This window comes from Hippoglossus stenolepis, chromosome 9 (assembly GCF_022539355.2).
Source record: "Hippoglossus stenolepis isolate QCI-W04-F060 chromosome 9, HSTE1.2, whole genome shotgun sequence".
Taxonomy (NCBI): Eukaryota; Metazoa; Chordata; class Actinopteri; order Pleuronectiformes; family Pleuronectidae; genus Hippoglossus; species Hippoglossus stenolepis.
The window spans coordinates 12,738,916-12,752,608 of record NC_061491.1 but is presented as its reverse complement, the minus strand read 5'-3'; the positions used below and the strand labels follow the sequence as shown (position 1 = coordinate 12,752,608).

Here is a 13,693-nt window from a genome sequence, read left to right as displayed (position 1 = left end):
TACCACAGCGAATGAGGGACTGGCAGGAATGAAAAGCAAGATAGAGAAAAGAGGACAAATAGGAGAAAGGACAAAGTAACATCTACTCGGTGAAAGGAGATAAATGAGGATTCTCTCATAAAGAACTGAAAGAGGTAGGACTAAATTAAATATTACAAAGATAATTCATTTAACATGATATTGAAGTTTAGGTTACTTATTTAGTTGTTTTACACAAAATAGATAAACCTTAGGGATTATCTTTAATAGTAACAGTGGAAACTGTGAGCGGGGATAAAAATTGGTGCTCTCACACTGAAGCCTGTTGAAAAAGACAAAACAAAGGTCAGTGTCGAGTGAAGGATCGGAGTGAGATGCAAGGAATGAAATAGCGATGTGAAGTTGAGGTTAAGAGAGGGAGGAGAAAATGAAAGAATCAGAAACAAAGGGGCAGAGCAAAGAACGCTCGAAAGACCATATACGTGGGGCGACGAGTTATATGGAGAGAGGTAAGTTTACAGATGAGTGTCGAGGGAGAGAGGGGTGTGACCAAATAAGATGAGGGAGGGTGAGCGTCACAAGAAAAAGGACAGTAATGAGGAGTGGTTTGACAACGGGGGCAAGGGGCAAAGGAAGAATGAGCGAGTGAAGTGAGTTTCATTGCGAATTAAGAAGGAACGCTAAAACGCGACAAACGCAGCCAGAGGAGCAAAAAGAAACGGAGAGCTGTGCCCAATGGGTACTAAAGAGTGAATGAAAGAGCGAGAGAGCTCTGAAGTACGGGAGAGGGAAAGGGAGCGAGACCTTGCCTCTGAGGCAACGAGCCGAGAGGAACGAGGGAGGCAGACAAAGCCGCACGCTGCTCTCGCACGGCAGAACAAAGAGGAGAGGTGCATCATGGGAGTCGGAGCCTTGCGCCACCGCTGACGCCATGCTGGATGAACACACAATGGACCGTGTGCAAAAAAAAATACACAAACACATAAGCCGACATGTTATTATCAGATAAAGGGCAAGATTATTATTCAGAGCTCTTGGACACTTGGTCAAGAATCTTAAATATTTTTAAAAACTCATGGATCATGTTTTTCATAGACTTTCAGTGCCTTACGGAAATATATGAGTGTGTGTGTGTGTGTGTGTGTGAAACAGAGAGAGAAGCAAGGGAAGATGGGGAGCAGCGATTCCTTGACGAGCACTGACCAAGCGAGGGAGAGAAGGACGTCCATGCAGGTATGAGGCCAAAGGTAAAATAGAGGAAACGTTCTACACGAGTTAAAAAAAGTAAAAAAAGGCCGAAAGAAAAAGTGGAAGACAGCGCAGATCTTTCTCCGTAGCACACCAGTACCAACAGAGCAGGGCTGAACCAGAAGATGAGGATGAACTCTATATAGGCAGGAGGGCTGCAATTCAGGTACGAGTGGAAATGATAATATGTTTTGATGTGTGCTGTGTGTTTCATTGTTAATGTGATGGTGTGCAGACATGCGTGTGTTGACTCCTCTCATCAGTATACAGAAGAATATGAGTTTACCTCCTCATGCAGCTGCTGTAGCTCATAGGCTGAAGGAGAAAGGACACAGGGGCAGCAGGGTGAAACTGGATTTGATTTTTTTTCAACCCAAGTGTCAAAATTCAAAGTGAAAGTATTTCGAGAAAATATCAAGATATTAGCTCCAAACTTTCTCCATCAACCCCCTCTGACTCCAACTCTCTCTCTCTCTCTCTCTCTCTCTCTCTCTCTCTCTCTCTCTCTCTCTCTCTCTCTCTCTCTTCCTCCGGCAGGTCTGATATGCCGGAGCAGGAGCTGAACTCTGAGTAGCACTGTCTCCGGGAAAAAACAAAGTGATCAATGTGAGAAGGCACGGGGCGCTCATGGACAGGCCAATCAATGGTGGAAAGAACCTTGCCCAGGGCCTTATGCAAATGGAAGCACGTCCCGTAACCTCAGGAGTGAACATGCGCACTAGATCAATGGGACGAGGGTAGAACCTTACAGCAAGATCAGCCTCAGCCAGTAAATATGTAATGATGAATCCCTCAAGATTTAACTGGACTCAAATGAACTTCATCTAGGCTTGGCTTCTTATATCATAAAAGTGGCAAGAAAGACCCCGTGTTGAAGAGGTGGGGTAGGGGGCGGGTGGAGCAGGACAAGAGGGATTAGAAAGGAGCATTAGCACAATGATGCGCTGAGGACAGATGGATTCTTCACTTCCTTTTCATGGGGGAGGGGGAGGGAAAAAAAAACAGGAAGACAAAAAGGTGAGACACTTATGAATAGTCACCTCCACAATACTTGTTTGAGATGTAATGATTTTCAATTACGTCCCCATGGCAACCATGTGTTTTGAGGAACGGAGGAGCAGAGTGTGTGGCGACCTGGTGAAAGCCCGCTCGGTCATTTGAAAGCACGGACCAAGGACTGGATGAGAAAAACTCCTGAAAACAAACAGCTGCTGATACTTTTATAAACTGGAGCCTGAAATTGGCCTCAATCAAAACCTAATACACACCAATTAGAAGTGATGCGTGCCTTAATTATGCACTATATAGGAAACAGTGTCGATGGATGGCTTTTCTGTCGGTAGGAAAAATGAGAGACAGGGACTTACTGAACTGGTCATGGGAGAAAAAAACCCCGACAGCTGTGAAGTCAAACTACAGACTTCCACTGAGAGGAGACAGAAACATAGAATTACTGTAAACGACACATATGGGTTCTTCCACAATTCAAACACTCCTGAAGCGTATCGACCAGTCCAGTGTCAGAGCTTGAGGTGAGAGCAACAGCTCCATATCTGCCTCTGGGCTGCTGAGTATATATATATTATAGGAGAATTTGATCAAAACAAGACACAAATATCCACAGAAACATATACTATATACCATGTATGTGTGTGTGTGTGTGTGTGTGTGTGTTGCCTTGATTCGCCCTTGGTTGTTGGTTATGTCTCAGACGACCTTTTTAACCCTGCCCCATTCAAGAGAACAAAAGTTTGAGAAGTACGAAAAAATGCAACGAAACATGGACGCTTCAGATAATTACTTTACACCTATAGTACTCCTGAAACGCAGTTCATGGAAACAGCTGTTTACAGACTGGACGCAGGGTGAATCACTTCCCTGAGAGCTTCTCTTTCCAGTCTGCCTTTTCTGAGCTGCAACTGCCCTCCAGGAGCATCTACTGTATCTCACTCCTCTGACTGAATTCACTACAAATGAGAGAAAATCGACACAATAACGTTTGTCTCCACGGCACGAGCTGGTTGTGAGTAATAGGCCTATGTGTGGTTGCGAAATGGCAGGAAAATATATGGACATTTACAAACTGCATGAGGACAAATCACTGATATTGTAAATATAAATTCTTCAAATCCATCTTGCTCATTGACAGCATTGATCCTCACTGATAAGCTTGTCAGGTAGTGAGTAATGTTTCCACAGGTAAAAAAAAAACACACTGTCATCTAGCTTATGTCTGCAATGGGAACGAGTACAGTCGGCATTCACTCCCTGGTTTCGCTGATTGGCAGTGATGGAAACATGACACCTGGGTGAACACAATGATTCTATCTAGATGCTGATGCTGAACTTTTTCCACTTTACATCTTAGAAACAATGTGAAAAACAGTTTTTTCCCCCCTACATACCATGCACTAAGCAACACTTGCAGTGAGGTGAGGGAGCATGACTCATAGGGGAAAAAACAGAAAGGCAGTGGCAAAGGAGTCAATTGTATACTTGCTAACTTTGGAATAAAATAGGTATAAGAGGATAAAAAAAAAAAGATGCTGGCAGCAAACAGGACACATGACAGAGGACAACTCAATGGACAGATGTGATCCACTCTGTATTCTGGCCACCTGTATTAATTTTGTCCTGCCTCGGGGGCTGAGGCTGCTTCCCTCCAGGTTATTGAGATATTATCGAACAACGTGACTCAAAAAGAGGAGAGCAGGATATGTACAACAAAAAGAGGCAGATGTAAAAATGACTAATAAACAGACAGCGACTGTACAACAATAAAACAAGACAGAATTAATAAGGAAAGCAATCAAAAAATGCAATAAATAAAAAAATGGGAAACTCTCGCACAAAATCAATTTCTCTGGATACTGACAAAATAGTACGAGGGAGACAAGAGTGAAGTATGTCGAACCCCCCCCAGTCCTCTTCAAACACCACAAATGTAATCTAGAAAGCAAAGATGCTCCTGAAACATAGAGAGAAACACCAACAAAGGTGAGAATAATGGCGACGTATTGAAGGGAATACTTCACAAAGCCTATTGTGTCAGTATCCTTTTCAGGCAGCAAACCCGCTGTAATTTGGTCTGCGTCATCTGCCTCTAGTCACAATGCCGCACTACAGCTTTGAAATGGATGGCAAATGAAGGCCATTTGTACATAATCACAGCAGATAGAAGAATTCAGACGCCCTACAATGTGTTGTTGAGGTGCAAAGAAAGACCTTGGTCTATCTGTGGCAGCCAGCGCAGCTAGGGTTTGGAAAGGAAGGTCTTTTCTCCAGAAACAAGCAAATCAATTCGAATCAAATCAGCTTGCTAGCCGTGACATTTAAACAGTTCAATTTACGTCCTTATGTTAAGAGGAGAGCCGCTCTCTAAGATGCCTATTCATTCACAAAGAAATTAGACGTCTATATTTCAGCTGCTTAATAGAGCAAATATGCTGTAGCCGCTCTGAGGAACAAGCCACGTCTTTTCATGGAGCACAAAGGGCCCGGCATTGTCTATCATGACGAGTGAAGCACAAAAACACAGAGAGGGATAATATGCACAATATAGACAGTACTAGAAAACAGGAGTATGCATGATATGCATGCATTACCACATACATGCACAAGTGCAGACACACACACAGCCACACACACCCCATCAGTGTGGATGGTGTATGTCCTAAGGGCTGCTGTCCTGCTGTGCTGGCTGGCAGGCACTTTTGTCATGGTGGTCCTTTTGTTTCACATCAAACAAAATGCCACAGCTTTGCATACGGCTCCACTAATTTCTGCTAGTGTGCCCCAGCCATTTATCATCGCCTCTCACCCTCTCACCCTCTCCTCCTTTCCTCCTCTCCTCCCATGCGATACAGACCCATGCGATACGTGTGCACCCTCTTGCAGATATAGATGGACATACGCACACATGCACGTTAGCACACGGCAGACAGACGTACACACAGGAAACTGCACTGCTCCTGCACCGCTCGCAAGCCCGCCAGCTATGGAGAACCTTGAGATAAAAACAAACCTTCTCTTCATCCCCTCCAGAAGCAACAGACAGGCCGGCACTCAGAGCTACGAAGGCGGCCGAGACGTGCATACAACATGAGACGAGGGGATTTTCACAGCCTGACGTTTTTTCTCAGTTGGGATGATTTTGTCAACAAATTAAAGTGATTTTTTTTTTTGCTTGCGTGGTGATGAACCCAGGTGAAGGTTGCACGGGTCCATCACAAGCATTTCAGATACATGTGGATATAAATGTGGAAATTAGTTTGACAGAGTTTAAAGGAACAGTCCACTTTTTACGGAAATAAACAAGTTTGCCGTCTGACTTGGATTGAGATACTGTGAGAGCAGCAATATCCACTTTATGTCCGTACATTCAGCAGACAGGTTGGTCCATGTTTAGTCAAGGAAAACACAAACACTGAAAACAGGGTGGAAACTGGAGTCTTCCCACAAAAGGGGAAACTTCCAACAACTTCCAACCAATTTGACTTATTTATATTTGTGTTGTTTTCTGGCCAACTAGTGAACAATCACTTGTTTTTAAAAGTTCGGAAAGTGTGGAAAAATCTTAACCCTGAGTTCACTTATCTTAAGACACAAACCAAAATGCCCTTGTTTTTATATCTAGAACTAAATGCATAAGAAGAAAAATGACATAAATATCAGAGTAACATCAGCGTATCTATCTTCACCATATCAGACCAAAGCAGACATTCACGGGCGGCGCAGTTGCTGATCACTTCCTCTTCAGCAATTTGTCTGCAAAGCAAAAGCACAACATTTATTTTGTTGTTGCAATGCTTGACATATCGAGCTGAATAACAGAGGTTTCATTTTTAAAAGTTGTGAACTTGGGTCTGAAGATTGTGTCAGTTGCTTAACAGACCTCTGACACAGCCAACGTGCAATGTATGAAAATCCTCAAACTTATATAAAAGCCACACAGGAACAGTAATGAAGCCGTGTGGAGTGGAAAACAGTGTTTGCACACACACTGAACACACCGTGTGTCCAGTTCGCTGTTGCCATGCCAGTCATGGAGCAGTGCAGACCACTGCCAGACCCAGAGCCCTGCACAGAGGGCATAGTTGGCACCGCTGCTGCCCTGAGGGTCACCACGTCTGAGAGAGGGAGAATTAGGGGGACGAAGGAAATGGGGGGGATGTAAAGCCGAGTGGATTTTGGGATGGCGAATTGGGGTGAAAGGGCTCACTTCATATACCTAAAAACTGGCTCAGCAAACCAAACAAATAATTAAAAACTGGTTTTATTTTACAGAGAAATTGCAAAGAGCATTTATGGAAAGTACCTTTACTTCAACTTGTGAATCTGCTTAGACATAAACAATGCACAGGCTAACTTACTTTTCTAAATGCATCTTCCTATACCATAAAACATAAATACTTCTCATTCAGTCTAAGGTTACCATATCATGGTCCCGGAAATTCAGCCACTTTTTAAACTCTGAGCAAAGTAAAACAAACTTCTCCTCCGACTGAGTCTGATTCACCCAGCAGTGTTTCATCTTTCTCATCCTCCACACACCGGTGAAACGCTGAAGTCCACAAGGAGCGAAGAAAAACCTCCATATCTGTCTGTCTCACCTCGAGCATCTCTTCCCACATCTGACACTTAACCACAACTTACACACACACACACACACACACACACACACACACACACACACACACACACACACACACACACACACACACACACACACACACACACACACACACACACACACACACACAAACGCATGAAACCAAGGACGGCAGAGAGAAAACAAGCCATATTCATTATAGATTGAAACAGATGGCGCTATCCAGAAAGTGTGCAGGCAGATACTTTGCAGGCATGCACTGTATGTATATGGCCTGTTTGTAGCGGACACTTAAAATCTGTACTCGTGTGTTTGAAGGGCTGTTGTGGCGGCCGGCTGGTTGTCTGGTTGGCACCCACACATTTGTGTACTGGGAGACAGATGCATTCTTACATAAGACCTTATATAATGCTGCCCCTTGTCCTATCCAATAAGAGAGCTCCTTTTTCACTCCGTGAGCGGGAAGGTTAGTGCAGGTTAGACAACCCTTCCTCAACATCACCACCACCGCCGCCGCCACCGCCGCTTCCACGCTCACCCCCACCTCACTCCTGGCAACGAAGAAGGATGAAAAAGACAGGCTGAGCAGAGGGAGAGGTGGAGGCAGGGCCCGTAGTCTGTATGTCTCCATCGCCTCGGCCCCTTCATCTCGCTGGTACCTTCTCGGGTGAGATTTCGCCCTCGGGTGAAGAACGCATAATGTGAACTTGGAACCTTTAACGAGCATGGCCAGTTTATGTGTGTGTTGTTTATATGACAGAGAGAGAAGGACAGTCCACAGGCTAACACCTATAAGAAATATAGGTATACTGGGTTGCCATCTTCCTTTAAAACTCCACAGCTGAGTGAGACAGAGAGAGGAGGAGGAGGAGCAGGGAGGAACAGGCTGGCCAAGCATGAAAACAGATGTCAGAGGAGACAACAGACTCTGAGAAAGAGACAGAGAGAAGGACAGAAGTGGGGAAACATTGAACTGAGATGGATGGATGGATCATGCGATAGCTCGAGAATGGGGAAAAAGGGGAAAAAGGGCCAAAACCAAAAAAGGTGGGGGCGCCTTCCCCTTCCCCCTGCAGCACAAGCCTGTCTTTCTCTCATTCAAAGGCAGTTAGCCACTCTTTGATGTATCTATAATTAGTCCGTACACACTGTGAAGTGTTTTAAAAGAAATCAAATTGCAATGTAACACTTGAGCACTCCAAACAGGGGCTAACATGCTCCGGAGCGAGCAGCAGAAATTAATGGCGGGCCTGTTTGATGTGCTTGATCAGAAATGTATTTATTAACTGCAAAGGGGAGCAGTAATTAACCCGCAGACAGCTTGTTTTCTCTGGGTCTTCTCATGTGTCAAACGGTTCATCCCGCAAGGCTCCACTCTCCACCCGCCTGCCCATGCGCACACACCTCCCATCCCATCCCGCCGGACCACTTTCTCCTCAATTAAGTAGACGGCATGTGCCCGTTAGTGTGTGCACTTTTTGCGCGCGTGAGTGTGTGCACGCTTCTGTGCGAGGGAGAGAGCAAAACAGACCACTAACAATTAAGACGAGTATAGTGGCTGCCTTATGTATATGGGAGGTGCACGTCTGTAGGTGGGGAGAAGTTTGAGGGCATTTGATAAAAAAAAAGAGGCTTTATATGAACAATGCTCCAAAACAAAAATATATAGTGCAAATATATAGTGTTTTTAAAAAGTTGGGAGGGTGACTATGTATATGTTTGTGTTGGTGTCAGGTTGGAGGAGGTGAAGGAGTTTCGACACTGATAGACAACAGAGGCTGGGATGGCCTCTAGGGAGACCTGACAATGGCGTATTCGAACACACTGTAACTTGAAGTGAACACAAGGAGTCTTTCAAGTCTGTTTTGATGTTATCGTCGCCATACTGAATCTGCTATATATGCACATATTGTCTGAGTGTTTTTAAGAGGGCTTTCACATGACAGGGATATCACATAAAAGAGAGCAGTTAGAGCCTTGTTGAGGCCTCTACTCTAAACACACACACACACACACACACACACACACACACACACACACACACACACACACACACACACACACACACACACACACACACACCTTGCCACTGAAGGAAACACAGAGAGACAGAAAGATACAAATAGAGAGAATAGCTACTCTTCGTCACACAGGGAGAAAGCCCAGGAGATTGTGAGGCTGTCACGGACAAAACACTGCATGAATATTTAGCAGCTAAATTAAAATTACAAAATACTAAACAAAAAAAAAAAAGAAAGGAAAGAGGAAGAGAGAAAATAAAATATTCCTGAAAACACCGGTGGGACAAGTGCCCACCTTTAATCCCCACCTAGCCACTTCCTCATTGTGCTGCCTCCCTCCTCCTCCACTACCTAAGAATGGAGTGTGTGTCCTGAACAATGTAGAATGTAGGAGGGAATCCTTCAGATCAAGAAACCACAGGCACTGTTAAGTAAATTACAGAGAGAAGTAGTGGAACTTAATATAGTGTAACAAGCTTGGCTATAGACTGGCTGTAAATACACGCATACTTATATATAGCCTACTTATGCATATACTTATTTTATACACTTATCTGCTGAATTTGTTTAATTACGACACACACAGAAATATGAGCCCAAAATATGTTGTCATTTCTTATAATAAATCATTATTATTAGTAGTATTATATCTTTATATTTTCTATTGCAAAAAACACAAACAACGTATATTTCTTCCCCCTATATATTAACTGTAAATACTCTACAACCACATCACATCTCAGTTGCTTGAATCTTTACATCATAATAATTTATTTATGTACTATATGTGTCAATATACAGTTCAGGACTAAACAGAGTGGTACTGTTTTCATTGCTTTACTGTATGGAGGACAGGTCAAACAGTAAGTACTGACCTAGCAGGGTACAAACAAACTCATGATAACTCACCATCATAGTATTGGCTATCTGAACACTGAAGCTTGCTGAAGAACAACTTGACACACTGTCGGCCCATTTAGCTCAAGGGTGCAGTTATAAAGCCAACAGGCTGGACAAACTTTTATTTTCCCCCTCCCCTGTGTACCATTAATTCTTTTAAATCCGCTTCCCTCCCACCGTCCCTCGACCTATCCTCTGTCGTTCCTAAAGCTGCGAGATCTGCATGCTACACAGCAGACCTGCCTTAACAGTACCACTGTTGTTGTGCTGCCATCCCTAGATTGAGCTATCCAGTGTTCTCCTTTGCCCCTCTTTCCCTCGTATTCTTGATGTGAGGATGAGTAGAGGAGGTGGATACTGCCCAAGGACAAGGATGAGCCAGATTGTTTACAGAAGCAGTCCTTTTTCAAAGAAACCAAATGCTATTTATTTTTAATTGTTACACGATGTTTCACATGCCCATCTCCCTGAGGTGACCAGTCTTATACTGCTCTGCATGTTTGTATTTACATGTATGTGCGTGCGGGTTTGAGCATGTAGTTTTTTTTAACGCGACTATCGTGCATGCATGTATGCATGTACTGTTTGTTCTGTAGCATTGTAAACTCAAATTTGAGTCTGCATAAGAGATGGAATATGCAGATTTTCCAGAATGAACATGTGTGAGAGTGATTGTGCTGACAGGAGCGTATTGTGTGTATCAGTGTGTCTTTATGTCAGTGGGAGGTAGGAAGGATAAGTGGAAAACTACAACACTCACCAGCTCAACGAAAGACAGCCCTCCGTAGCTGTGGGCCATGATGAAGACATTCTTGGCAGCGGCTTTGGACACAAAGTTGTCCCACACGTATAGCACGTGTTCCTCGGAGGAACCATTTTCCTGCAACACACACACAAACACATGTTAGATCCATGACCAAATAGACTGAAGGCAAACATTATGAGCTTGAACTCTGTCAACAAACTCTGACAAGTAAGCCGCGCAATTAAGAAACATTTATGGTGTCCAGCCAATGAGACTTAAACATCAATAGAGTTGTCAGACTCTAAGAATTTAATGCTGCAGAATCAAAACTGGCACCCCCGGGGCCAGCCAAAAAGAGAGGTATAAAAAGAGAAACCCAAAAAAAAGTGGTGGTGGTGGCCTGAGGTGATTTCTATAAAGAGCCACACTTCAGCAGATCAATAAGTCTTGCATATTGCAAATGCCCTAAATGTAAAACTCAATAGCCTGGGAGACGTAACGTTTAAATCTTAATTTGTACCCTGTTGCTGAATCGATGATCCATCTATACACCAGTAGAGGCATAATGGGACGACGCTAGGGGAAGGTCAAAAGAAAAAACAATAGAGAGAAGATATACAAATGCATACGAACAAATAACATACACGCACGTAGCGTTGCACACACTAACACACAATCCACAAATAAAAAACCTGCATTTGTCCTCTTCTGCACACATGCACGTGCAGGACACACACACACACACGTAGCTAGAAGACATGTTTAATTAACCAGAGATGCAAGCGCTTATCCAGGGCTGGAGAGAACAATAGTAAAAGTACAGGCGGGAAAAGGGCATCCGTTAATGAACTTGTGACATTGATTTTAGACTTTGATTTCCTATCAAAGTGTCTGGTTCACAATAGAATTCAACGATACATTCCCACAAGAAGTTGCACTACACATGGCTCTGCCGTGTATCCACTGTTTGGATACACGGCAGAGAAAACAAACACATGGCCTAAAGAGAACGTGACCTAATCTGTCAATTGAGTGTCAAACTCTTCTGTGTGACGCCAAAACAAAAAATGAGTGATGCGAGGCAAAGGACAGAGGAAGCAACTTAAGAGACAATCAGGTTCGTTTCCATAAATGTGTTTGTGTTTTGCTAAGTGAGACGGTACATTATTACAGGGAGATAAAGACTTCAACAGTCGCTCTCATGAGGATACACACCGAGAGGAAAAGTTTACAACACATCGACGAAACCCAAAATATGGTCTTTACTTTTACAAGAAAGTATAAGACAGCTTGTGATTTGATGAGACTTTTTCTGTGTGTACAAGTTTGTGTGCATTGTGTGTGTGTGTGTGCTTGTGCTGTTTGATGATGTGCTGATGTGTGTTTTTGTTGCAGTGTTTGTCTAGAGGTAAATTAACCTGTCAGAGTGTTTGTGTTTACTGCCAGATTAGCATGTGGGGGTTGGAGTGTCAGAACCTACTTCCATTCACAGAGCGTGATGCAAGAGCAGGCAACTCTGCTCTGCCCTGCCCTTCTGCCACCACGGCTGTGCGTGTGCTTGTGTATATAGGTGTGTGTGTGTGTGTGTGTGTGTGTGTGTGTGTGTGTGTGTGTGTGTGTTTGTGTTATCGGAGCGGCTGGCTGCTGAAGCAGAGTTGTCTGTCTGAAAGGCTGTGGCATCAAAGTGCTTTGAAGTCTCCCTCCTCTCTCCTCCGCCATGTCACCCTTCATCTGCGAAGCCCATTTCATTAGCCTTCCTCCCTCCCTCCCTTCCTCACTCCTTCTCTTCTATACCTTCAACTTCTCCTCTACCAATTCCACCTGTTCTTCTCCCCCACGTCTCCAGTTTTTGTCCACTTTTCCACCCACGCTTTAGTGACAATGGAGACATGACTACCGTACAGGGCGTAGCACCTTTATGCACGTGTGCACATGTGTATGTATTTCATATCAGTTACTTCCAAAATTGTTATAGAAGCTACAATGGGACTCAACACATACCTCCACTAAGGCACAACAGTGCCCTTGTGAAACCACAAAAATTCACTCTCTCCAGATTTTATAACATTGATCTCATAGATAAAGGTTCCCTAAATGTGTCCGATTTTTTCATCATGATCCATGAATTATTCCCTGGGAAATCAATGAAAATGTTGAAAAATCTTGCAATGCTCAAGAAAGTGAAAAAACAAATGGATCCACACCCTGATATGAATCTTCATCAAATTCTAGTGGGTTCTTTCCTAACACACACCACATCCTTCCAGCTACAGTATTTTCATGGTAATCTGTCCGGTTTTTGCAATATAAAAACAGACATTCAAACTAAAAAGGCACTCAATAGAGCTCATACCTTCGCCAAGGCCCGACAGTCCCCTTGAATTCAATACAGCTGCACCAACTCACACAAACTCATAGATATCAGTGTCCTAAATGTATTTTTATGTTCATCAAGTATTCGCTGGGAAAACAGTGAAAATGTGAAAAAGAATGTTCTGGGTTCTTCCCTGACCCATAACGCATCCTTCAATCAAGTTTCATGGTAATCTGTCGGTTAGATTTTGTGTAATCCTGCTAACTAAAGAATTAAACATTGACAAAAACATACCCTCCATGGCTGAGGTAAAAATGTGACAACGAATAACACCTGAAAAACTAGGATTTTTCAGTCAAAGTAGAAACAAGAGGAGGGTATTTATTGTTATACTGTGAATAACACTCCTAATTTTCAAAAACATATTGCGTGCTTGATGTCGTGATGGTGGCAAACAGGTTCCTCCCCGTGCTCCTGACTCCATCACCCAACCTCACACACAAATATACACACAACAACAACACACTATCTTTGCCTGCACCCTCAGCGGCAGGCGACAGAGTGACTGACTACCTGGCATGGCAGTGTAGTGAATTATCTAAACAGCATTTGCATATTGTAGCAATTATTTCCTGGGGTTAATTAGCTGCAGTGGAACACACTGCCCTGCGAGACCGGCTTCCTGTCACCGGCTCTCACACAGTATCTTAGCTTATTTATTTATTTTTTCACAGTCGCCCCCGGTTTGTTTGTGTGTATTAGAGTGTGTGCATGTGTGTTTGTGTGCTGTGAGTGTGTGTGTGTGTGTGCTGTGAGTGCATCTGCCAGCACTGTCAGAGTTGCATCCCAACTGCACACCTGTTGCCAACATCCTT

The 13,693-nt window shown here is 43.6% G+C and overlaps 1 protein-coding gene across 1 annotated transcript in view; it reads right to left on the bottom strand.

The window, feature by feature from the left end:
• fam172a (family with sequence similarity 172 member A) overlaps positions 1-13,693 on the bottom strand; it is a 156,251-nt gene that overhangs the window by 69,194 nt on the left and 73,364 nt on the right. The window contains exon 8 of the mRNA XM_035166498.2: positions 10,520-10,639. Within this exon, the coding sequence (XP_035022389.1) occupies positions 10,520-10,639 (120 nt within the window). The remainder of the gene's footprint in view (positions 1-10,519; positions 10,640-13,693) is intronic.